This window comes from Lethenteron reissneri, chromosome 31 (assembly GCF_015708825.2).
Source record: "Lethenteron reissneri isolate LAM-NWPU_2019-01 chromosome 31, ASM1570882v1, whole genome shotgun sequence".
In the NCBI taxonomy this organism is placed as follows: domain Eukaryota; kingdom Metazoa; phylum Chordata; class Hyperoartia; order Petromyzontiformes; family Petromyzontidae; genus Lethenteron; species Lethenteron reissneri.
In genome coordinates this window covers 8,642,492-8,668,771 of record NC_083809.1, presented here as the reverse complement: position 1 = coordinate 8,668,771, position 26,280 = coordinate 8,642,492, and the positions used below count along the sequence as shown (strand labels likewise).

General features: G+C 50.9%; 1 protein-coding gene across 1 annotated transcript in view; it reads right to left on the bottom strand.

Annotated features, from left to right (window-relative positions):
- Positions 1 to 26,280, bottom strand: part of LOC133349755 (inactive dipeptidyl peptidase 10-like) — a 541,620-nt gene that overhangs the window by 38,253 nt on the left and 477,087 nt on the right. The window contains exons 13-15 of the mRNA XM_061563474.1: positions 14,116 to 14,223; positions 13,205 to 13,293; positions 10,624 to 10,671 (exon numbers count right to left, since the gene is read on the bottom strand). Coding sequence (XP_061419458.1) covers positions 10,624 to 10,671; positions 13,205 to 13,293; positions 14,116 to 14,223 — 245 coding nt within the window. The remainder of the gene's footprint in view (positions 1 to 10,623; positions 10,672 to 13,204; positions 13,294 to 14,115; positions 14,224 to 26,280) is intronic.

Sequence of the window (26,280 nt, the reverse complement as noted above, 5' to 3'; positions counted from 1 at the left end):
GGCCTCAACAACCCCGACCGGTCCTTGCCAAGGATGGTACAGTTTTGGGGACGTGCCTACGGGCACTTGAGGGCAATACAATCATGCCATGTTACCATTTTGCCAAGGCACCCTCGGCCCGCCCAGTCCCCGCAGCCACTCGTTTCTGGCCTGCCTGCGGGCTGAGTTGCTCCTAACAGCCTCGCGGGCCAACCGCAGCTGCTCAAGTGTTAGTGACATCGGGTCTGGCAACACCGACCCCTTCTGAGAAGGGCACAAGCCCAACTGAACCTGTACCGGGGATTTGGGCCCTCTCCGATACATCAAATAGAGCGATGATAATCCCGTTGAGGCAGGGGGAGCTAGCCTGTAAGCAGCGAGGACCCCTGGAATGTGAAGATCCCAGTCCGACTAGCTCATGGTCACTTTCTGGCATAGCATGGCAGTGAGGGTCCTGTGCAACCGCTCAACTATCCCATCCGTTTGTGGATGATACCGTGAGGTATGTGATTTCCGCGTACCCAGAGAATCGCACATCTCCTGGAGAAACTTAGAGGAGAAATTCCTGTCCTGATCCACGACGAGTTGCTCAGGGGCTCCCTTAAGACGAACATAGCCATATAAAAAGGCGTCGGCTTTGGATGCAGCTGATTGGTCAGCCAGAGGCCAGGCCATAGGCCAACGGGTAAGACATTCAACCCCCACGAGGATAAACTTGTATCCTCTCTGGTAGACCGGAAAGGGCCCCCAAATGTCAAGGGCCACCAATACATTCACCAGTGACACAACAATGGACTGTAATGGGATGTGTGGTCGCAGGGCAGGAGATATCCGACGTGCATCGTTTTCCATGCAGGGCCAGTAAAAGTCCTTTTTTAGCATCACTAACGTTTTATAAACGCCCAGGTGCATCAACTTCTCATGTATGGCTTTAGTTTTTCCCTAAGGACCATAAGGTATGACCAAGAAATAACGCTAAGACTCCCCTTCCCACCGCATGAGGAGTTCCTCGCGTAGTACAATGGATGGGCGACCCGCGGGGCCTGGCCCACGAGAAGCAAGATGGCGCAATCTCAAGAGTGAGGCATCATCAACTTGTAGCTTAGCCCGCGTGGCGACTGAGCACCTTCATCCCGCCGCAAACACCGCGGGCGTACCCTTTTGCGAGGGCTTACATCTCGACGCCCCCGAGGCACAAAGACTGCCCCAACCCCTGAATCGCTGGCGTCCGTATCCAATATGAATGGCCTCGTAAAATCAGGATATCCAAGCGGAGGGGCATCGGCAAAAGCAGCGCGGAGAGTGAGGAAGGAATCCTCCTCAGCCTTTTCCCACGAAAATTTCTGGCCCTTGGCCGTGAGGGCGTGTAGTGGTTTAGCAATAGTGGTAAAATCCCTGACAAAACGCCGGTAGTATGAAATGAATCCGACGAAACTGCATACTTCCGCCATCGACTTGGGCACCTTCCACGTGTGCACGCATGCGGTTTTCTCCGTATCCGTGGCTACAACGGCTGTGCTGACTATATGTCTGAAGCAAATATCATTTCTGAGGTTAAAATTTCAACTAAGCCGCATGTACACTCTCAAAGACCGAACGCAACCGCTGTAACATTTTTGACATGCGTTTTTCTGGATTTTTTTGTTGTTATTCTGTCTCTCACTGTTCAAATAAAACTACCATTAAAATTATAGACTGATCATTTCTTTGTCAGTGGGCAAACGTACAAAATCAGCAGGGGATAAAATACTTTTTTCCCTCACTGTAGTCACAATGGCCCCTGTGTCTATCAACAGATGATCCTGGATCCCCTGGATCAATCCCATAACTGTTGAGGAACCCGCCGCTGCGCCCACTACACGATGAGCCAGTGCGTTCCACTGTTGTACGCCACGCGGCCAACACACTAATGACCCCGCACCCTGTATACGAGTCGCGACGGGATGAGATTTCACAGGATGAGTCCGCATGCGACCTATGCTAGATGGATGATGGGACAAAAACGACCGTGTGTCTGATGCGTCTGGACTCGCCTGTGTATTGCGGGAGGAGGAGGTGTTGAAGCCGGAGGATGGAGGCAACGAGAACCCGCCGGTCCCCTGGCGGCAGTCGATGGCGATGTGGCCTGGGCAGCCGCACCTATAGCAGGTACAGTAAGAACGCCCAGACGGCTGGCTCAGCTTGGGGTGCCATTCCCGTGCTGATGGCTGCAGGCTAGCGCTCCTTCCCTCCGATCCCCAGGCAAAAGAGGCACACTCCCGCTCATCCCCGGCTGGCTCCGTTGAGCTGGCCGCCACCGCCGGCCAGTCCTTAAGGATTGAGATGTGCTTGGATGCTGCGGGCCACTTGCATAGAAGTCAGGTCGTCTTCCTCTGCCACCGCAAGAGTGACCCTTAACTCCCGAGCCAAAGAGAGAATCCGTTCCAAGGTGAGGGAATCCAAGGCGACTTTGTCCATGCGAGGGAAGGCCACGTGCCCCAAGGCGAGGAGTGCACTGCGATAAGTCAGCGGCGTCTCGTTCTCTCCCCGTTGGCGCAGCCTGAATCTTCTTTGAACATTAGATGGGGGATCAAAAATAGCGGCCATCTTGGTGTATGCGTGCTCAAGGGTCGCTCTATCCGACTCGGGGATGGCGAAAAAAGCGGCTAATGAGTCGCTGTTGAGGGCCATGGGAAGAGCTTGAAGCACCTCCCGGGATGTCCATTCCACCGAGATGTAGGCGGCCTCGAATCGACGACGAAAAGCCATCCAATCTCCTCCTGCAGCAGTGAACTGACGCACCGGCGGCCGCCGTCGAAACTTGGAAGCGTCTTCAACCTTGGAAGTCGGCGGCTGCTACTGCGGCGTGGGACGATCGCCCGAAATGGAGAACGGGTGGAACGCGGCTGCAGCCACCGAAATGGCAGGAAGGTCCAGCGCTCCAGTCGCCTTGGTCATGACGGCGGTGGGAAGCGTGTCTTGGCGTCCAGTGGAAGTCGCAGCCGTCATTCGCTCGAAGAGATGAGCGGCGGCTGACAGCAATCTTCCCAGGTGACCGGCAATGTCCAGCCAGCTCTGCGGGGGAGGTGGCTGGGCTGGACTCGCCACGCATTCCTGAGCCGACTGAAGCACGTCGTCGGAGCGGGTGCTCCCAATACTCTCTCCAATCCACGTGTTTAACTTGTATCCCAATAATTTCTCATATCCATGGACCGATTCTTTACAAAACTCCAAAACACTATCATATGCCTGACGCTTCACGTATTATAAAGCATTCTTTAAACTGCTGGTCCATCTATAAATCCCGATCCTTCTCAAACGACTGGCACAATGGATGCAAGTTTCTTAAATCCTCCCAACCCTGCCCAGCCAGCAGCATGAATGGGCAGAACTGCAGTCAAGTCGATCGGCTGGTCGCGTGCGGTGAGATCGAGTGCAGGTTCTCTCACCCCTTCAAAGAGAATCTACCCGCCTTGAAAATGTAGGCCAAAACAACCCTCCCTAGAGGGGCTCTCCCAGAGCTCCCTCTTAGTGGAGGAGGAGGAGACCCTCACCCCCATTCGCCAGCGGCTACACTAGCAAAGCAATTGCAGGGCTGCACCCATAGGCGACGTTTTACTTTTATATTTGGGCGGGTGGGGGGGGGGGTTCGCTTTGCCCCTCACGTTAGGAATCACGGGTGCATACAATTGCTCAATAATATGTTTTTATCTTAATGTAAACGACTGAAGATAAATTAATAAAATGTGTTAAAATTCAGCCCATGGCTGCACCTTCACAGTTGCCTTTTTCGATTTAAAGCTTTCGTGACTGCAGGGATTCATCTTCTTGGTTCTTTCGGTAAAGTCACGTAGAAGGGAAATAATAAAATAATAAAAAATAAAACATCATCAAATAATTATCACGATGTTTCGGCAACAACGCAAGCAGCCGTCCTCAGGTGAAGAACAGGTCTGTCAGGAAGACATTCAGACGCTGTCTTCCCGACAGACCTGTTCTTCACCTGTGGACGGCTGCTTGCATTGTGGCCGAAACGTCGTGAGAATTTTATTTTATTATGGTTTATTTTTATTATTTTATTATTTCCCTTCTACGTGACTTTACCGAAAGAACCAAGAAGAAGAAGTTGCATTTTTGCCTTTTGCTCTGCACCCCATTGTTTCGCCGTCACGCGCGTTATCGCAGCATTCTCGTGAAGTTGTCGAAGGAAACGCGAGGCGAGCTCAAACTCGTTCTCGTCTCTTGGCCAGGCTAAACAAACCAAACAAACAAACAGCAAAAAACTCTCGCAAAGAAATGGAGAGGAGGAACTAATTTCTTTTTTAATAGGCGCGAAAGCTTAAACATTTTCTAATGTGGCGATTCTCATCGCAGTAAATTGCAGCAATGCGTGTCGCGCGCGGACGCATTATAAAAAGGCTGATTACCCAAAGCCAGCCTCGTTCCAGCCCAATACACAGCAGAGCCGGGCTCGGAGAAATGTTATATATAGAAGGAAAAAAAAACTTTCCCGATTTCACTGCACAGAAACGCACGGCAGATATGTATAAGCCCAATATTATTACAGCGCTTTATTAGTTAGATTCTCTTTCACACCCCCCAGACAATGGAGCGCGCGCGGCAAGCACAGGAGGCTCAGGGCGTAATTAGATTTTTCATACGAAATCTCATAACCGTAATGCAAACGCTGTAAGCCAGAAATATAAAGGCGAGTTTTATTACTTTATATATATACTTTAAATAAAATGATACAAAAAAAAATCTCATTTTTAATGAATATGGCCAAAAATGTGAACACCATGCTTCTTGCTGGAACGTTTTTACGTGAACATGTGGGGGGGTGGGGACAGGAGGTGGGGGGAAAGAGGGGGGAGGGGAAGAGGGGGGGAGGGGGGGGGAAGAGGGAGGAGGGCGTGCTATGCCAGTGAAAAAAACCAATGCTGGACAAAACTGCTCAAAAAATATCTCGGAGGCGTCAAGCGTCTTAACGTTCCTTCATGCCCTTTTAAAGTGCTTCCTTTAAAAATGCATTTCTTTAGAACTGCGTTTCGTGTTTAGTTTGCTGTCCTCCCCCCGCGCCTCCGATTAGCACGATTGACTACGTACGGCGCGAAAGAACTTAAAAAATACACACGTACACAGGTGCGTTCATGCCCACACAGTTTTAACAGTCACCTTTCTCCACTTTCGCAGTCGACGCTATGATTGTAATGGCGTTGGGCGATCATCAGTTTCCGCTGGTAAATTCTCGGAATGTGAATAGGCTTAGCGTGTTTGTACAGTGACTAAAAGGTACCACGTATGATAATTGGTTTTTTACCCTTCTATCTGGCAACAAAACTGACACCTTTTTTACAAGGAGTCATGTTTGCGTCATCTGGTCCAACCCATGTGAGACTAGGCTCTAAGGAAAGCTGTCTCGGGTGTGGACCAATCAACTTCAAGGACAGTGCACATTATCAGAGTTATGTTTTTTGTTTGCATTATGACTGCAGGTATTGTGGTCAATGCAAACATGACTCCATATAAACAAAGGTGTCAGTTTTGTTGCCAGATAGAAGGGTAAAAAAGACAATTATCATATTTTTTACTGGCAAATGAGGTTCCAATGGTGTAAATGAGGAACCATGTAGTTTTATTCCGCCGTGGTGCTGCACATCTCTCCGACGCTGCGTGTCGTTCGGCACGATGTCCGACGTTTCGCTCCCGAAAAAATACAGGAATCCCGACACTCAATTTGGTTCCTCAAGACAGCTGCCAGCAGCGGGGAGCGAACCGTCGGACAAATCGCGCCGAACGAAAACGCGGAGGCTAACGCAAAAAGACCCGCGTCCAAAAGTTAAAGGCACGTGTTGTCCACCAAGCTATGAATGAGCCTTCCAAGTCAACATGGAGCACGATTATTTACTCGACGTAAGTTGTGCATTAGGGCGCATTTTATTTGAGAGTTGTCCTGTGTTTCAAAATTCCTGACCACGTTTTTTCCTTTGTACAATTCCCCTGGAACGTGACGCTGGGGCGAGGTGGGGGAGCAGGTGGCTTGGAGGGAAATTGAAGCATCGTCTCAGCGCGAACCTCAGTCCACTATGCACCCTTTACGCGCGCTATGCGATTTAATGTTTGTCTCCAAACGTCAAGTCGAGAAACTCGAGCGGAATTTCAATTTGATGCCGGCAAAATTCAGCGTGAACTCACGCCACTGAAAAGTTGTTGCAAATATTGCAAATGAACACCAGACGTTACACTTACACGGAGCCATCAATTTCACCCGTAAACTTGTGACTCAACGAGACGGATTACATGGCATTTAAAAACGTAATAAATGTCTGGAAATTTGGATTCAGTCGGACACTTTTCTGCAGTGTTATTTTCAGAAAAAACTCACAAATGAATTGGCTTTTCTATACAAATAGAATTCATGGGCATACATATTTTTTATTAATGAATCAGAAATGGCTCATCTCCCCTACTATCGCGGCAATTATGATCACGAAATGTACAAATCAATGGCAATTGTGTGAACAAGTCTGTACAAATGAGATACAATTTTTCATGATGTGTAATATTCAATTCTTGATACAAGCTGCAAAATTTTACTCAATCACCGTGCTCTTTATAATCACTCTGGTTTATGTCCTCTGTCGTTGTGAATAAAATTACAGAGACAACATTTTTGGGACGAACAATAACACATTTGTTTTTGATAGTGCGCCCTTCGTGCGTCTCACACGTGATGAGCGACTTCCACTGCGCTAGTCACCACAACACATTTCAACGGGGACCCCCATTGGCAGCTGTCATGCAGGGCACAAGGCGACCCGGCATCTGGTCTGCAATCGGGCATTAGTCTGCCAGTAAGGGGCGATTATTGTTGAATGAAAGTGGGCTGTAATGTTTCGAATTTGGCAAAATTGGGTCGTGATGCCAGGACACAATAGCCTGCTCGTTTCCAACGACCTCACGGCATCTCTAACGCCCACCAAGCAGATGGAGCGTATCTTATGATTGACACACACACGTTAATAACTAGGGCGGCCCACCGGTTTCGAACCTCTGCAACAAGCGGCGAACGCACTCCTCTTGGGCCAGGGCATGGTCCCATGGGTGCGCGCCACAACAATATGACTTGGAGGTGGCAGGATAGTTGAAAGGTCAAATGTATGTATGTTGAACTTCTTTCGCACCATACGTTGCCAACCGTGCTAATTGGAGGTGCGATTAGCACACACTGAGCCAGCACTGGTACCATCCCTGGGTTTGAATCCAGGATTCATCCAGCCATGATTGAAACCGTGTTCCTAAGAGTAGTCAGTTTATGGTCTCAGCTCAGTCATGAATTATTTAATAAAATAGCCATTGTGATGAATATTCTTTCATTAATTTGGCAAAACAAATTCCAGTTATGTGGATAAAAAAGTTGGGGTAAATGCCCTGTTACCATAGTCTCTATAGCGAGGTGCGTGAGAAAATTCAGCGCCCATCGTATGGATAAGATGTTACTTGTAGGGATCTCAGAAATAGTTATTTGTTGTCACCTTCGATGGGTCATTCTCAATCACGGGGTGATTCACTGGGGGGGGGGGGGGGGGGGGGGGGTTGGGCGGTGGGAAATTACGAAGAAAAAAAATCTTATAACTCCAATTACCAGTAGCATAGAAAATTCTGAGCCACGCTTAGAAAACTATATGTCACAATCCTCAAGTAAATATAGAATTGGTTCTGATATGCTTTTAATAGGATGACTCACGCACATGGAACGCAATGATGTTACAACTGCATTACATTGATAATTCCTCCCATTTCAATCAATTTGCTTTCACGGATTTAAATATTAATTGGCATGGCAATGATGAGTAAATTATTTTTAAACTAAATATAACAAGCGACTGTATTATGAAATTATAATAATAAAAATAATAAATGTACAGCCCTTTGTTAATCCAATGCAGGATAAAGGCCTTCCCTACGTCATTGGGGTTGTTTGACCATAATTCACCCTGCTGGTCACTGGGAACTGCTCCGGATCTCGCCACGAGGGTTGCTACCTCTGATGTTTATAAACCCAGGATATATAATGCGAATTATAATAATAAGAATCATAATGATGCTGTTATTAGCTCACAATACCGGAAGAGCGGAGATGCAAATGAGTTGCCTTGAGCCGTGTATTATTTTTATTGGTATATCTCTTTGGTGATGTGTTTGCCTTTCCTGCACTTTGCACTGTTATCGTGTTTCGTATTGTTCTTGTTTTGGTCGTTGTAACGTTATTACCCGCCCCTACTGGACACCTGTAAAAAACAAAAGCTCTGTAGCTCATCGGATTCCTCCAGCATAAAAAAAGATATTGATTCTGATTATTACGCAAGTTGTGCCAATGAGGCATTACGTCCTCGTAGGAAGCCTGGCAAATGTCCCACGCCAGGGGCGACCTCGACAAGAGAGAACGATCCCCGTGGAAACCGGGACAGGTGGCAACCCGAGTGGGAATCTGGTCTGAGTCCAGCTTGCGACCCGGTTTTCTTCGCAGTTGTCATGGAGACGTGGGCTCTGTCTCGCAATTTACCCACCCTTCCCATCGAACCCTGGCCACATTCCTGAAACCAGGAGGGGGGTGGGGGGGGGGGTCAAAGCTGGGGGTGCCCATTGCCAAGCTGTCTGCCATAGATCTCGATTAAAAACATAAATCTCTTCTTGACAAAAGAAAGAATGAGAGAAAAAGGCAAGGATGCAGAATGTGCACCTGCGCGCACGCAAGCAGAAGAAGGTGGCTCCTGGAATGCCAAGTGAGCGATTCTGTCATTTATTCCCCCAAAAAGAAAGAATTAAAAATGACTAAAAAAATGTGCGCCCCATTAGTAATCATTTGTTTTGGCAATTGTTGTAGCAACACAGTGAAAAAGGTGACAATCTACCGAGTAGAATTGAAATAAAAACAAAAAACAAGAGATTAGGTTGGCAGCGTTGAACAAGCAGACATATTAAAAAAAAACATGTTCTCAACGCAACACCTCCGCTGCTCGTAATTAACGCTGCCCCAGAACAAAGAGATACGCGGCACACACTGCAGAATTCTCAGAGCAATAGCCGCTCTGCAGAGCGAATAGAAGGCCCGGGGAGATTGACCGACCGGATTCCGTTTTTTCTTTTTCTTCCAGAAGGCACCGGCACATTGTTAAGTGCAGTCTCCCAGCATTCGCCAATCTCTCCGCACCGAGGAAGAGCTATTGCCTGCAGTGTTATCCTGCATGGATTAATCCCTCCGCTTGGCTTTACAGACTGCGGACGGGCCAGTTTGGTTTAGCGATTTCCTATTATGGCGGGCTACATCAAGCGTGATAGAACGGTTGGGAAAGATGAACAATTATTGTCACGTTTATTCTTAGAGGTATCAAAGACAAAGATCCCCCATATAGCCTCGACGGACTGTTGGGGCAAGAGCTGTTAGCGAGTAGCATCAATGAAGGCTAGCACGGCACACGTGGGGTTGGGTGGGTGGCCAGCACCACGTCCGGTCGCCTATGTACCCCAAGTCGAGATGTTTACACATCGCACCAGGTACTCATTTGAGGCTGAGTCAACATAGAGGAAGCCCAGGACCAGTTCAGATAATATAATATAATTAATCGTCACTGGTGTTGGTGGCCGTGAGCGGGAATTGAACTCGTGTCACCGGAGTTCGCTGTGCAGTGCACCAACCACTGCACTACCGCTCTCCATCATCATCATCATCAACACGATCTAACGCCTTTGTCTAAAAGGCAAATGGCACATGCAGAAACAAATCAGCTTTTTACGAATAGGTATGATGGGGAAAATGAGTGTGTGTGTGGGGGGGGGGTGTAGGGATCAGTAGTTATTGACTGATGTGGGGGGGGGGGGGGCTCACCATACCAACAAGGGTTAGAATCACGGCCCGATACGGACGTGTCCAGTACCCCCCCCCACGTCCTCATCCACCCCGCTTGTGAGTCGGAAACGCGAGTGGGAGTCGAAACCAAAAGGCAGACGAGACGTCGCCTCCACACACCCCTCTCTCGGCTATGTATTACACACCCCGGCATCCGCACAGCCTTCTCAAAGTGCAAACTTTCGGCAGCAATCGTTTCAAGACAAGCAAACTCCTGGACCGGCTTCCACGCGCAGTTTCTCATCAGCAGAGCGAGGCTTGCCTTGAATCGATGCTGGCAAACCGTCGATCTTCCCTTCCCCTTAAGCTATGGGGTCCCAGTTCGCAGCAAAATGATATCGTTCCTGGCTCTGAGTTATTAACGGTAGTCGAGATATGTATGTATGTTGAACTTCTTTCACACCATACGTAGCCAACCGTGCTAATCATAGGTGCGGGGGGAAGGTACAACAAACTAAACACCAAAATCAGTCCTGAAGAATTTAGTTTTATAGCCTTGAAATTAAATTTCGATTTAAAGCTTTCGTGACTGCAGGGATTCTGAATGATTCAGACTCTGTCTTCTCGACAGACCTGTTCTCCACCTGAGGACGGCTGCTTGCGTTGTGGCCGAAACGTCGTGAGAATTATTTTATAGGTTTATTTTTATTATTTTATTATTTCCATTCTACGTGACTTTACCGAATGAACCAAGAAGAACCTTGAAATTCGTTTTCAATCTCGCCACCATCGGACGAGGTGACACCGTCGCTCACCTGTACAGGTGCCGTTGCAGGGGCGACTCCTCGGTGCTCATGAAGTACCTGCGTGCGAGCAGCAGCAGGGGAGACAAACACGGCAGGAATGAGTGGTGCAGCCGTGCGGAAGAGGCTCAGCACTCACGTCGCTATCGATCCGACTGCAGTCAATGATTTTCCTCGCAATTGCCGCGTGCAGAGCAATCAGTTTCGTCATAATCATCCCCAGCGGCAGTTGCCTGTCTCAGGCCACACACACCACGCCGCCGCCAGCTCTCGAGGTGTGGCGCGGCTACCCTCCGTCTCGCCGATGAGCATTGAACGGATTTCACCCCTCGGTCGCCCTCTTGTCGCCCTCTTGTCATTCATTTGGCTCGCCCATTGGCCATGGTCGATCGTCCGCGTCACAGAATCCGTCGTTCCTAGTCAGGTAGCCGGCCACACCAGGGTGTTGTAGTCGAGCGCAGCCCGTCCTATGCAGGTGGTTAATCATCGTGTCGGCTCTCACGACCTCCCCCCCCCCCACCGCTCCCCACACCAACACTGATCACACCACCTCTGTGTTACCCTCTATCACCAATCAGCAGTCGCGGGTGTTTGTCCGAGGTCAAAGGCTGCAAGTAGAACAAACGAAACACGAAACTGCTTTTTGCGTTCGGTTTGTTGTCCTTCCCAAGCACCTCCCATTAGCGCAGGTTGGCTACGTACGGTGCAAAAGAAGTTCGACATACATACATACATACATGAGAGGTAATTCCTCAATACCATAGGTCCCTCACTTCTTAAGGTCCTTGCTTCTGTACAAACGAGGGCCATTAAAGTGACTGCACTTTCCAACACAACAGTGGCTCTTTATAAGTGGTCGTCTAAACGGGACCGCATCTCAAGACGCTGCACGGAATCATCGGGCGTGTTCATTTTGTGGACGGAGGCAATCAGTTAGAGGCAGGAGGAAACACGGAGAGCATTGGGCCTGGACTTACACCGGGGCAGGGAGTCGGCAGTACGGACAGCTGGGGCAAGGAAGCTCAAGACGTTGGGGACAGCAGAGGAGGACGAGTAGGCCTCCGTTGCAGAGGGATATTCTCCAGATTCTTACAACGACGTTGTTTGTTGTGCATGCACCACAATGCCAATCGCAGACGGAGGGGTTTTGGTGTTAGTGCGGGGGGGGGGGGTGTTATCGTGGCTGCAGAGCACAGGCCAGAGGTCGCAACCGGGTACCCGATACCCGTACCCTACCCGATACCCGTACCCTACCCGATACCCGTACCCTACCAGATACCCGTACCCTACCCGATACCCGTACCCTACCCGATACCCGTACCCTACCCGATACCCGTACCCTACCAGATACCCGTACCCTACCCGATACCCGTACCCTACCAGATACCCGTACCCTACCCGATACCCGTACCCTACCCGATACCCGTACCCTACCCGATACCCGTACCCTACCAGATACCCGTACCCTACCAGATACCCGTACCCTACCAGATACCCGTACCCTACCCGATACCCGTACCTTACCCGATACCCGGCTACCCGTACCCGGCAAGGGTACGGGTACGGTTACCCGTTTGCGACCCTGGTGCGGCCGGGTACGGGTACGGGTAGACCGTGAGTCACTGGTGAGTAACTGTTTGTCACTCATTTCCCAACGTCTTGTCTCTTCTCACAATTCAAGTTCCTAGAATCAACCCACCCGCGCCTGCAACATGGCTCTATCCCAGAGGTCGCAATCAGGTACCCGATACCCGTACCCTACCCGATACCCGGCCGGTTACGGGTAGGGTACGGGTACGGCCGAGTACGTTTCTTGGCTTATTCATAAGAGCTTGGCAAAGAGAGATGGTGGGAGGCAATTATGGAATTGCAAAGTCGAGCGGTGCGATGGAAGAAAAAGACCTGCAGTGTGGCGAGTGAGTGTGCAAGCAGGGTGAGTGAGACGGTGAGTGGGCGAGTGAGAGGGTGAGTTGGCGAGTGAGAGGGTGAGTGGGTGAACAATGTGGATGAGACAAAACAATCAGTCCGGTAGAGTCCTCAACATTGGAAGGAGGAATCAGTGAGTGAAGTTCACGGGAACGGTGAGTCAGTGAGTGGGTAAGTGAGTGAGTGGGAGAGTGGGCGAGTGAGTGGGTGAGTGGGCGAGTGAGTGGGTGAGTGGGTGAATAAGTAGATGAGTGAGTGGGTGAGTGAGTGGGTGAGTAAGTGGGTGAGTGAGTGGGTGAATGGGTGAGTGAGTGAGTGAGTGGGTGAGTAAGTGGGTGAGTGAGTGGGTGAATGGGTGAGTGAGTGGGTGGGTGAGTGGGTGATTGAGTGGGTGGGTGAATGGGTGAGTGAGTGAGTGAGTGGGTGAGTGAGTGGGTGAATGGGGGAGTCAGTGAGTGGGTAAGTAAGTGAGTGAGTGGGTGAGTGAGTGGGTGAGTGAGTGGGTGATTGAGTGAGTGGGTGAGTGAGTAGGTGAGTGAGTGGGTGAGTGAGTGAGTGGGTGAGTGTGTTGTTTTGACCTGCGGTATGCTGGTTGAACACAGTAAGAATGCTGTTTGCATGTAGCAGGAGCAGTGTGTGTGGTGGCAGGGCAGGGTTGGATACTGACACTCTCTGTAGCTGCTCATCATACGCCACGATCTCCGTGACCTCCCAGTCCCCAGAAGTCAGATAGCGCACGTCCTGCCCTCCTCGCTCCTGTGTACCACGGCATCACCACCAAATTACCACCGAATCACCGCAAAACCATGATGACATCACCACCAAATGACGACCAAATCACCACATTACCACCAAATCATCACCAGATCACCGCAAAATCGACACCTGCAAAACCACGATGACATCACCACCAAATGACGACCAAATCACCACATCACCACCAAATCCCCACCGAATCACCGAAAAACGACACCGCAAAACCACAATGACATCACCACCAAATCACGACCAAATCACCACATCACCTCCAAATCGCCACCACATCACCTCCAAATCACCACCACATCACAGTCACAGATTTCACCATAATATCACCATGCACAATTCAGGCAACTGCGCCATAACCCCCCGCTGTTACCACGACGTGCTCTTTACCACGAGGAGTTACATCTCTAAACACAACCCATCACAACATCCATGTGAACATGGGCCACAGCCAGTGGTGCAGTGTAGTTGGCAAGGGCGCGTGATGATGGCGGTCATCGTGATCTGTGATTGCTGCGCGATGGTTGTCCACGACGGTTGTTGTGGCTGTTGGCATAGTGGTGCTGGTGGAGGTGGTGGCGGTGTTGGTGGTGGTGCTGGTGGAGGTGGTGGCGGTGTTGGTGGTGGTGCTGGTGGAGGTGGTGGCGGTGTTGGTGGTGGTGCTGGTGGAGGTGGTGGCGGTGTTGGTGGTGGTGCTGGTGGAGGTGGTGGCGGTGTTGGTGGTGGTGGCGGTGTTGGTGGTGGTGGCGGTGGTGGCGGTGGTGGTGGTGGTGCTGGTGTTGGTGGCGGTGGCGATGTTCCGCGTCGCCGCACCTGCGTGGTGAACATGGCGAGGTGGTAGAAGTCTCCACGGCCTCCCTGCTTCACCGGCAGCGGCAGGAAAAACCGCGTTCCCTCTGCCGAGAAGAGCGGCTTCTCACCCTATGGATAGCAGTGGACAAAGGACAAAGGTCGGCCCGCATAGCCTTAGCGCAACTTTTGGGGCAAGTGCCTGCTAGCAAGCACCTGTGAAGGCCCACACGAGGAGGTGGGTGGCCAACACCACGGCCCGGCCGCCTTTGTTCTGGGAAGGGAGTTTTCATAACATTCGTGTGGCGATCCTGTCAACCCTCGGTGGATTACAGGCAGCCTCGTGCTGGCGGCGTAGCCACCACCACCACCCAGTGCGCCATGAAATATGGAAGGCACGGCCCTGCTGGCTTGTGACATGACAGCTGACGGAGGGTCATGGCTTAGCAGCCTACAGCAGCCCGGTGCTACATCGGCAATCCCAACAACGACAACAACGATGCCGATCGGCAAAAACCTCTTCCCCAGTTCCCTGCCCTGGGGCCAAGTTTCTTGGTTACCATTCCCTCCGTACTTTCACACGTCGCACTCCGCTCCATGTCCTCGTCAACACGCAGCCCCGAGGCGCACTTTTCTTTCTAACTTTCTCCCGTCAGGCCCTTCGTCGTCATCGTCAGACGTTTATGTCCACTGCTGGACGAAGGCACTTCCAACAACATCGCCACCAGCTCGCGGTACCGCCGTGCCCGTGAGCCGTCTTGCACCCGCGTGTGAACTCGTCTCATTGCTCCATCTCCCGAGGCAGTTGTCCCTCTCCCGGCGTAGGTCATTCCTGTGGCTGGCATGCTGTGAGCAGTCTTGTCCATCAGCCACTATCCATCTCTAGCGATGTTTCATTCCCAAGCCCACTTACTTTTCTTAACCGTCTGCACAATATTTTTTAAAATAAATTCAGATGTTTTTCTTCTCTGATACATGCTTTTTTCTTTCTTCTGTCTCTCAACGTAAATTCCGGGCACGCATCTCTCCAGAACTTTTTTTTTCAACGCACTCCTAAGCCCTTGTTTAATTTCATCCGCCGTTTGTCACAGGCCTGTCAACCGCCCGCTGGTAAATACCAAACACCATAAATAACGTGAGACGGCCTCCGGTCCGTGTCGTTACAGTGTGAGACTTCACGACCTAAAATTACAATTATCTTGATTGGTGCACTGCATAATTAACCCAGAAACCTGAATCATTAAAGTCGCAGCGAATGTCACTGGCAAATGACATCTAAACCAGACGTGGCGTCTCTGCTTCATCAATCCGCACTGGCCGGCGTGGTGAAGCATGGCCTAACAACCTCCCCACCCCCTATGGATATTGACATGAGGAGGCCTTCATCCAGCAGTGCATTGACAAAGAGTTGTTCATTATAATAATATAACAGTCATTGGAGACTAGGCTGAGATCATGAACCCACTACATAGGACAAGCTGGTCTAATTAATTATGGGTGGCCCATCATATTTAGAAGCGAGCATCTCGTGAAGTGCCAACTCTGCGATCAAAATCAGCCACCGTGAGGCCCCTGGATCACCTTGCAGCGTCATCGTCGTTGTCGTACCTGCCCACACAGACCATCATCTAAAATTCACAATTTCAAATTACTCACGCCATCATGGGCACGAAATGTGACCAACATAGTAGAAATGACACGCGAGATGAAGGTGCAGCGCCAGCGCACGGTAACGTGTCATTGTACTGAAGACGAAATTGCCACCGAATTTTTGACAATTTACTTTTAGAACCGCGGGGACGCCGGCACAGTGGAGTGAGGTGTGGGGTCTCGCACTCCACAGGTCGCCAATGCGACCCCACCTCAGGGCGCTGACAGTCGAAACCACGGCGCAGGTTTATGACCAACCAGCCATGGCTTGTGTTCACATGGGTCAACACCGCAAGTTCAGTCGATTGGCAGGTCGCGTGCGGCGGGGTAAAGTGTGGGGATAGTCCCCCCACTCCCAAGACGTCTGCTCAGTCAGAATCAGAGTCTTGGTTTAGACTGGAGGAATCCGATGAGCTATGAAGCTCTTTTTTCGCCGATGTCCGGCAGGCCGAAGAAGCCTTTTAGAAGGGCCTCTCTGGAGCTGGCTCGAGGGGAGGAGGCCCTTCCACCAGCAATGGCATGAATAACACTGGTCAACAAAAAAATTCTTTTTTTCTGGCCTGGACTTTTGCAGCTGTTTTAGACTAATTTCAGGGTGCTGATTCCTAATCTGATCTCAGATTTGCCTATATCACATCTAATTTTTATGCTATCGGCATACCCCATTTTCATTGATTTTACCCGAAATTAACTCTGTCACTTATGATTGCAAGTTGTTGCGAGTCAGTGACTGCTTTAGTGTTAAAATATGGTGCTGTATTTTTAGGATAGTGTGTTTATAATGTAATTGTATGTAGATATCCACATTTATTTAATATTTTTCTTTTGCAGTTTTTATTGAAAATGCAATATTTGATATCTCAAAAATCTGATGTGATAGACAACAACTGATGCCAGATTTGGAATCAGCACCCATTGGAATACCTTATGCCAGAAAAAGTCTGTTGACCAGTGTGATAAAGGGCACCTGCAACCTTGGCCCGTGTTGCCGCAAGATGATGGATGTGCTGCTGTTGTCACGTGTGCACAGCGAGGTGCAACGTTCTGCCGATGTCTTTTATTTATTTAAATCGTGTGATCTCACGATGTTTCGCGAAAGGGGTTAACGGATTCAGACCTGGGGAGAAGTGACGGGGGTTCAAGGTTGCATGACTCTCAACGCAGCCCGCATTTGATTCATAAAGACGAATCAAAAACATATTTAAGGTTAAAAAGGAGAACAACAAATTAAATAATCTAGATTGAAAATATGCAGACTAATTAATTACCCACGAGGGCGCGGTGTGAGAAAAATATTGTGAAATGAATGGTTCAAATTGGAAATGCGTAGATGCGTGTGTTCGTGTATGTGTGTATGTATGTATGTATGCGTGGGGAGCGGTAGTGCAGCGGTTAGCGCGCTGCGCTATGAACCTGGCGACCCGGGTTCGATTCCCGCTCACGGCCAACACCGCCAGTGATGATTATCTGAACCGGTCCTGGGCCTCCCCTAGGTCGACTCAGCCTCAAATGATTACCTGGTGCAGTGTGTAAATATCGCCACTAGGGAGACAAAGGCGGTCGGGCGTGGTGCTGGCTACCCACCCCCTCGTGTACCGTTCTGGCCTTCATAGGTACTCGCTAACAGCACTTGCCCCTACAGTCTGTTAAGGCTATACGGGGGATCTTTATCTTTATATATGCGTGGGGAGCGGTGGCGCAGCGGTTAGCGTGATGCGTTAAACACCCGGATATCCGAGTTTGATTCCCGCTCACGGCCAACACCAGTTACGATTATCTGAACAAGTCCTGGGCCTCTCCTAGGTCGACTCAGCCTCAATTGAGTACCTGGTGCGGTGTATAAACATCGTCACTAGGCAAATAAAGGCGACCGGGCAGTGGTGCTGGCCTTCATAGCTGTTACTCACGAACAGCATTTGCTCCAACAGTTTGTTAGGCTATACAGAGTATATTTGTGTATGCAAGCCGGAATGAGTCCCTGGTGCGGTGTGTAAACATCAGCACTGGGGAGACAAAGGTGGCCGGGCGTGGTTCTGGCCACCCCACAGATAAGAGTTAATAGGTTTCCTGAATTGAGCATGGGCGCGCTCACGGGCACACGCTCGCGCGCGCGCGCGAGCGTGTGCCACCGTGCGTGAGCTCCGCCACACGTGAGCACACACACGCACGCACCCGGAGCGCGCTCACCTCCGTGACGGCCACCGCCACATCATTATCTTCACACCCAACGGCACGAGCCAGCGAAAATATTAATATAGCAAAGTGTGCACATTAAAAAGTGTTACAAAATCCTCCCCCCCCCCTCCTGCACACCCCAAACCGCCCATCCCCCAACCCACACCGGCATCAAAGGCCAGAAGTGTTGATTAATGCTAGGGACTCTCACAGGTGAATAAGAGCGATGATTGGGTGAGGGAGATGGGGAGGGGGGTATAGCTATATTGGCATGCAAGAAAGGTCGCCGAGTGTTTCATCTTAAATTCATGCAATTAGGTGACCGGGTAGCTCAGAGGGCCCGTGACGGGTGAACGTCGGGCAGCGCTGAACCGGAGGTTTTAATAAACTCGCATCCGGGAGCTGCAACGGCCGCGCCCGGAGATCGAATCGAGCAGGCGACCTCTGGATCGCAGGTCCGGTGCGCTGTGAAGCACCGCGCAGCGTCCCTTCCGCCCCGCGCGGCTCTGAACGTGAACGGGATGATTGGCACGGGAGGAAGCACGCGTCACGTGGTACGAACGAGCGCCGACTAGCGGCTGGGAAGAGGTCGAGGCCCTCGGCGTCAACTTCCCAGGCTCTTCCCCACGACGGCTGCCACCGTCACGTGACACCGGCAAGGGCAGCGCTCGATTCACACTATGACATGCACGCGACGGAGACATTGCCGTGGTTGTGATCGTCGCTTTTCTGCATCCAACGCCGATGGGCAACCCTCAGCCGGCAGCGCGCTGTGGTGTGGGACAGCCCGGACACTGCTAACATTCTGACGAGCAACTTGAACGACGTCCATTGCGAAAGTCCAGATCCCCATTCTGCGATCGCGTTGGCAAAAAGAGTGTCAGGAATAAAGACCTCCTCATTCGAGACCCAAACATCATCGCACCTCCTGGCTTTGACATCCCTCCTCCTCCTCGAGGACACCAGTGATGGAACCAGGAATCGCATCAGGACATCACTAGGCCGATGCAGACATCTCTTTCATGAATGGTTAATACTTGTAGGAACCTCCTGGTTACACCAGCCCACAGGGGATTATTGTGTCCGTCGTGCAGGGAGGGGCTGGGTGGGGAGAGGGCTGGGTGGGCTGGGTGGGCTGGGTGGATGGTGGGAGGGGTGGGGCTGGGTGGGGAGGGGCTGGTCACCTCGTGGTGCCCTTATAAAACTCAACGTTTAACCTACTCACGCCGGCTTGTGCCCGCCCTCACAAGTTGGGCATATTTGCGGAATACACCACGCCGCCGTTGACCCTGGCCATTGACCGAGCAACCCAACGTTCCTACCAGCTCCCTCCGCAGGAATGTGTTTAAAGACACAGCCACAGTGCTGCGGCCGTGGCCATGCAAGCCACACGATGGGCCATATCGTAAACACACTGTATTCCGCGCTCCTTCGACGCAGGAGGAGGAAGAGCAAAACGACACAAACTCTCTCTCTCTCTCATGAAGGCTCCTCGCCGTGGCGAGCAGCAGACCTCGACATTGGCAATTCGTTTCCGAACACATTGACATTCACAAGAAGACAGTACCTTTCGGCTTGTGAAATGTTTAAAGGGGTTAATCTGGAGATTTTTTTTTAATGCTACTGGTTCATCAAGCGCCACGGACACTTTTGAGCCCGCAACATCTTGTGGATTGCTTGAGAAAATTCGAAATGTCCTCCAATAAACAAGCTGATATTGGACAATTTGTTTTTATTTTGCTGTGCTGGGGGAAATGAAGGCACAAGCGGCGTCATAATCGGCTGTGGGTTTTGCCTGGGAATGTGAAATTAGATTCACTTCCCAGTGGAGCAATGTAATGTGCATCATTTCCGCTGGATCCCAAAACACAAAGCAATACACTAACACACGTGAACACGTGCACGCGCACACGCGAACGCACACAGACACGCGTACGCGTACGTACAGAACATCGTCGGGTGTTGGTGGCTAATACCAGGCTCCTCACTCTACCCGCGGGAGGGCATTGAGGTCGCCATCTCCTGGCTTGCTGGGGCGTGAGGGCATTATTGCAGGTGGGTTAATTTCCATCTGTATTCCGTCTGTACGGGGATTGAGTGTCATACCCCCCTCCCCCCCCTTCGAATTCGTGGCTTGTCTCCAAGCACTTCGGTTTCCTCCCACGTCTATAAACGATCATTCCCGGATTTGGCCAAACATCCCGATATAGGGCCGCAGAGATTAGGGCAATTTTGACGCGAGTTCTGGCTGCCTTCCTAGCTTGCCTGTGGTCTTACACAACGTCTGAATGATTGCCTCTATGGCGCCCGCTACGTACCCAGTAACCCCAACGCAGTCATTGCCCACAATGGCCCCCACGAACGTAGCCGTCTCTTCCCGTGTATTATCCGCGAGAGAGGCTCAGATTCACAAGACGGCAGGAAGCTAACGGGTGGCTCCTCACAAAATTAATCACCCCACCCCCCCACCCCGCTAAGTTCGAGTCAGCGTCCAAAATGCCTGTCAGCAAATTCATGATTTTAATATGAGGCAGGGCTTCTGTTCATACATTTATTTATGTGTGTGCGTAAACCTATTCCTTCACCATAATGAGTGAACGTCATGTAATTTTATCCACTTTAAAAAAAACACACACACACACAAACTGCTTTAAGTTGGAATGCACGGCTGAATGGGAGCGCTAATCGTCGAGTCGGCTGCCCAAGGTGCGATAAAGCCGAGGCCTCCGCTCGGCCTGACAGCACGCGGCAGCAAAGCCCGGCAAGCGCAGCCACCACGTGGCGACCCAACCCGCCCAGCCCCACCACTCCCTGTGGGTTCAGCTCCCCCCGCCGCCCCTCCTCGCCGACTCACCCCCCCCCCCCGTGACAAAGGCTCAGCCACCCACGCCCCACACTTCACCGAGTTGCCCAATGTCCGCTACAATATCATTGCAATGTATTATCATCATACACACAGGAGATGAGAGCTGCGGCAGAGAGTGCAAGATAGACAAAAGGAGATCGTATCGCGGCCCATTTCTGTTCAGTGATTTTTTTTCTTAAATATTCGTACGTAGTTTGTTCAACATGGAATATGTTGAGCCCCACCCCCCGTTCTTGAATCTTTGTAATCCGCCCTCATACCCCTCTACCCCCACCCCCAGCCCTTCTAAATGACGACGATATCAGAGTCAGTAATGGGCCCCCACTTTGACCGGCCAACAATGACCAGCGCGGTTGAAGTGCGGTCAACCAAATCTCCCGACTGCCAGCGATTTTTATTTTTTTCGTTAAAGGAAGATGAGCATTAATTTAAATGACGGAATAAACATTTACGTGCATCGCCGTAGGTCCACAACTGTAGGAAATGCCGCGATAAATGTTGTGTGAATAATTATGAACGAACCGACCAAAAAAAATGAATTGCTGATCATTGTTCGGTAAATTATAAATTATCGCGATGTACTCTGGAACCCCTTGCATATGAACACTGCATCAGAAATGAGCTTTCGCTCGTTCCAGTAATTATTCATGAACGTGTGCTCGCAATTCTGGCCTATGTCAAGGTAAGGAGAGCGTGAGACTAAATCATATTGAGAATTGTTACCGTTAAGTGTGGGCTTATTAAATCCCCCGCTCCCCCCCCCGCCTCGACATCCAGCCGTATGAATGGGTTCACCGCGTTGAGCTTATCGGTTCTTTGCAAGCGACAACCTCCGCACCAGCAATGTCCCTTGCCGCCAATTCAAGTCCCGATCCCCCTTCCAGGATCGCAACCGCTGCTGTCACCATCCTAGAATCCCGCACAGATCCGGAAGAACGGCCTGATAGCGAACAGTGCAGACTAAACACCTCATTTGAGACCCAAGCACTGCACCGGCGGTATGAACCACCAGCCGCATCAGGACCATCTATAGCAGGCCGTGGCGCACATCTCCCGCACGAACGGAACGTTCAAGACAAGCCCCATCACGTAGAAGGGAAGTAATAAAATAATAAAAATAAAACATAATAAAATAAAATCATTCTCACGACGTTTCGGCTACAACGCAAGCAGCCATCTTCACCTGAAGACGGCTACGTGACTTTACCGAAAGAACCAAGAAGATGAATCCCTGCAGTCACGAAATCTTTAAATCGAAATATGACACTCAGACTTATGGACTACTATCTTTACTACCCGGCTTCACCCGGGACTTGGATTAACCACGCCCGGCCGCCTTTGTCTCCCCAGTGGCGATGTTCACACACCACACCAGTTACTCGTTTGAGGCTGAGTCGACCCAGAGGAGGCCCAGGACCGGTTTAAATAATCGTCACCGGTGGCGGCCGTGAGCGGGAATCGAACTCGGGTCGCCGGGTTCGTAGCGCAGCGCGCTAACCACTACACTACACTGCGTTACGCTTTCACATGCGCGGGTCACGTGACAGATGTGACGTCACAGCTCACTTGTGTAAAAAAATCTATGCACTTATTGAGCTCCCCCACCCCCCCAAAAAAAACAAAAGTGTATTTTTAGAATTTTTAGCATGGTGTACAGTCTGGAAAGTACCCACATGGCAAATTTGCAGTTTGTTGCATGTCGGGAAGTAGCTAAACATTTTGAACAGACACACATTCACAGCTTTGCCTTGTATATATATGGAGATGTATCTTCTTGGGTCTTTCGGTTAAGTCACGTAGAAGGGAAATAATACAATAATAAAAAATAAAACATAATAAAATACAATTCTCACGACGTTTCGGCCACAACGCAAGCAGCCGTTCTAAGGTGAAGAACAGGTCTGTCGGAAAGACAGTCACGAAAGCTTTAAATCGAAATATGGAGATGTAGTAAACCACTGCGGTCTGTAATCTAGCACTGCAGAGGAGGTCGGCGAGGGTTGGTGGATCACCGCACAAAAGTAAAAACTCCCTTCCCGCGGGCGCCTCGTTGAGTCGCCAACCCCCTGGGCTTGCCAGCCGTGGGTTGCTCCAGGGGCTCCGATTTCCTCCCGCGTGTGAACTCGCGTTAATTGGACGACACCACCTTGACGGAGAGAGAACCGCAGAGCCTTAGGCGGAGTTTGGCACCGGATCGCTGCTTCCCCCCCACGCCGTCCCCCTTGTCTGTAGTTCCCTCTCGCCCCCCCCCCCTCTCTCTCGATTTTACGAGAGCGAGCGGATACCGTGATGCGCATTACAAGTTGACGTTATTGTTACGACTATTATTGTTGAGCTGTGTGCAAGAGAGCTCACAATGCGTGATAATTGGGTGCTCGCGATAACCCGAGGTTAAATGTGCTCGCAGCGTAAACAAAATAAGCGAGGATTTAAAAAAAATATATAAAATCGTGGTCGTGATTCGCAACAATTTGCCGGGAGGAGGAATCATTTCACCCGTTCTACTTAACGCATTCTTAATTACACGGCAATAATACCAAAACGTACTGAAACGTGATGAATTTATGCAGCGGCACCTGACAATCCTCGAGAGTAAATGAGTTGCTCAACCCAATTTACTTCTTAATTATTTTCCCCGACTAATTGCTTGCCTATTTATTTCTTTGGTCGAATTTCGCCATAAAAGGGCAACGCAATTACGGATCGCGCGCACGCACGCGCGCGGGGAGCCCAGAGAGTGGTGGGTGGGTGGGTTGGGTAACGGGATGATGGATTAAGGGGCGCAGCTTTGCAAAACACGCGTGGTGGCGGAATCCCGATGAGTTGGGATTGCCAGGGAGGGGTTGGTGGACCGTAGAAAGACCGTCGTGGGCATGAAACGCTGACCTGCGAGAACAAACGCCGCTACCCCCACCCCCCGCTCCTGCAGAGAGCGGTACAGCAAGTAGAGGGCTGGCCTCGATGTTGTAACACCGGCCAGGCTGGCTCAGGCCGGCTGAGCGAGTAGAATCGCAAACAGGAGGTTTGCTCCTGGTTTGGGGATAGTTGACTCTCTCTATACCCATCGTTCTCTCGGGGTCGATACAATTAGTACTACTATGTGGGGTTGACAGTGATTGTGGAGCTAATAGTCGATGTCCTGTGGGTACAACTCGTCCCCGCCATAGGAATGTGGAATATCCACCACTGGTTCAGGGCTGTAAACGAGAGATGAGCACCGCCTCAGTGCTGAATTTGAGCGGCAAATCGCTTCTGACTATTGACTAAACAGTTTATTTATTACTCTATCCACCAAACACCACGTCGCACATTCAGTCTGAGCATATATAGTTTTAGTTATGAAAGACATTTGCTTAGAATAGACTTGGTGCCAACGCGCGGGGAGAGGCACCGCGAGTCCGTAAAGGCCCCCGGCAACAGCGTTGCTCTTCACAAGCAGACGACGATTCGTCCAACGGTGGCCAAAACATTCCCAGCTGCCTGCATCTCAATTGCAATACGATGCATTCTCAGGCGAACAAACCCTCCACAGGTTAAGAGAAAATGTATCTCTCATTGAGCTCTCAAAGGGTTCAAAAGTGCAGGCTTTAATGCATCCTTCCTCGATGTACAATTATAATTGATTTCTCAGGCCTACTTTACTGCTGAACCTCAGATAAAAGTCAAGGCTGGTCCAGCGTTTTCTGCTAAAACAAATGCTGGCTGTAAAACAATAGTACATCAATTATCAACCAAAACAGTTCAGAGGTTGATGAACGATGTGGTTTTCAGGGTTGCACTGCATGCTCCGTCGGCATAGTATCCGACTGTTTCGCTCCACATGCCGGGCGCTTCCTCAGGAACTGAATTCAGCACGAGGAAGATGAATGGGTGAGAGTCTAAGCAGGTGAGAGACTGAACCAGATGAGAACCTGAACCAGGTGACGGCCTGAACCAGGTGACGGCCTGAACCAGGTGAGGGCGCGAACCAGGTGAGCCTGAATGTGTGAGTCTAAACCGGTGAAAGCCTGCATGTGTAATAGTATAAACAGGTGAGCACCTGAAACAGGTGAGAGCCTGAACGAGTGACCGAGCGTTTTTCCCTGTAGCCCCCAGACTATGGATCGCGCTTACACGATATATCAGGCTTCTCGGAGTCTGTGGACATTTTAACATGGGTTGTAAAACCTATTTATACGCTTCCGCTTGTTAAACCTTCAGTCCTTTCAGTAAATTGATTAAAATGTATTTAAATCAAAATTATGTCTATGCTGTGTGTCTGCTGCCGCAATGACCTGTACAGCGCTGTGAGATCCTTGATGAAAAGCCGCTACGTAAACTGGCATTATAATTATTATTGTTGTTGATGATGATGATGCTTTGACGGTTTGCGAATGTGCCGTGGGTGAGAGCCCCAACACAGCTGCTGCCGGCCGATAGGGCCACGGGGAGAGGGGAACTCCTCTCGGCCGAGACGGGGCTCCCGCTAGGGACGCCGCCTCATCTCACGCAACGGCCTACAAAGCTCCCGCGTTCAATCATCGCTCCGGCGAGTGCCCCCACGTACTCTCCTCTCCTCCTCTTCTCGCTCTCGCTGCTGCTGCTGCATCTACGTGATACCGTTACATGCACAGACTTTTTTTTATAACAAAAAAAACATCCGCGGTGATGTTGTTATTCAAATAAAACCGACGGGGGACCGCGTACGGGCGTCTCCGTCTGAGCCGACTGAGCGCGGGCGGATGGAACCGGCAACGACGTCGCTTCCTGAGCTGCCCTCGCAAAACCAAAGCGTCGTGCTCGAGTGTGCAGGCGGTGTGACTGCACGGGGTGCCCATGGGCCGGGACATTGGACAGGGCGCCCCTCCCCCCAGCAGCCCCTCACCCCAGCAGCCCCTCTCATCCCAGCAGCCCCTCACCCCCAGCCCCCTCTCACCCCCGCCCCCCCCTCACCCCCCCCCTCACCCCCCGCCCCTCTCCCCCGCCCCTCCCCCTAAATTTCATTCCTTGCCCCAGTGCCCCACGGGTTGTCGCAATGCGCTGTGAACTGCGCTAGCCGAGTTCGGTTCCCAGCGAGGGTTAACTTCAGTGGTGAGTGGGTATCGCAAACCCATCCTGGAACCCCCCCCTCCCGTCCACCTGCCCATATAATATGTGTATATACATATAGATGAGGAAAGGCTTTAACCCACATGTTTTTTGGGACTTGAATATTAAGAAGTTATGAAGGGAGGGGGGGTGGCTGGGGGTGCTCAGCGTGGAGCTGAGGACTGTGACGAAATTATCGCACGCCGGCAACATGACGTACCACGTGACCCCCCCCCCCCCATCTCATCCCAACCTCGCCACCCTCAGAACGTCCGGTCGATTTCCACGGTGGTGCTGCTGCTGCTGCTGCCACGTGAGCGGCGCGCGTTCCACCTTTAACGCGCGCGCTGCGCACCCCCCCCCTCCTCCCCCGCCCCCCCCCACCCCAAAACCGCCCCCCACGAGAGTCGAGAAATCCGCGCGGTGAATCC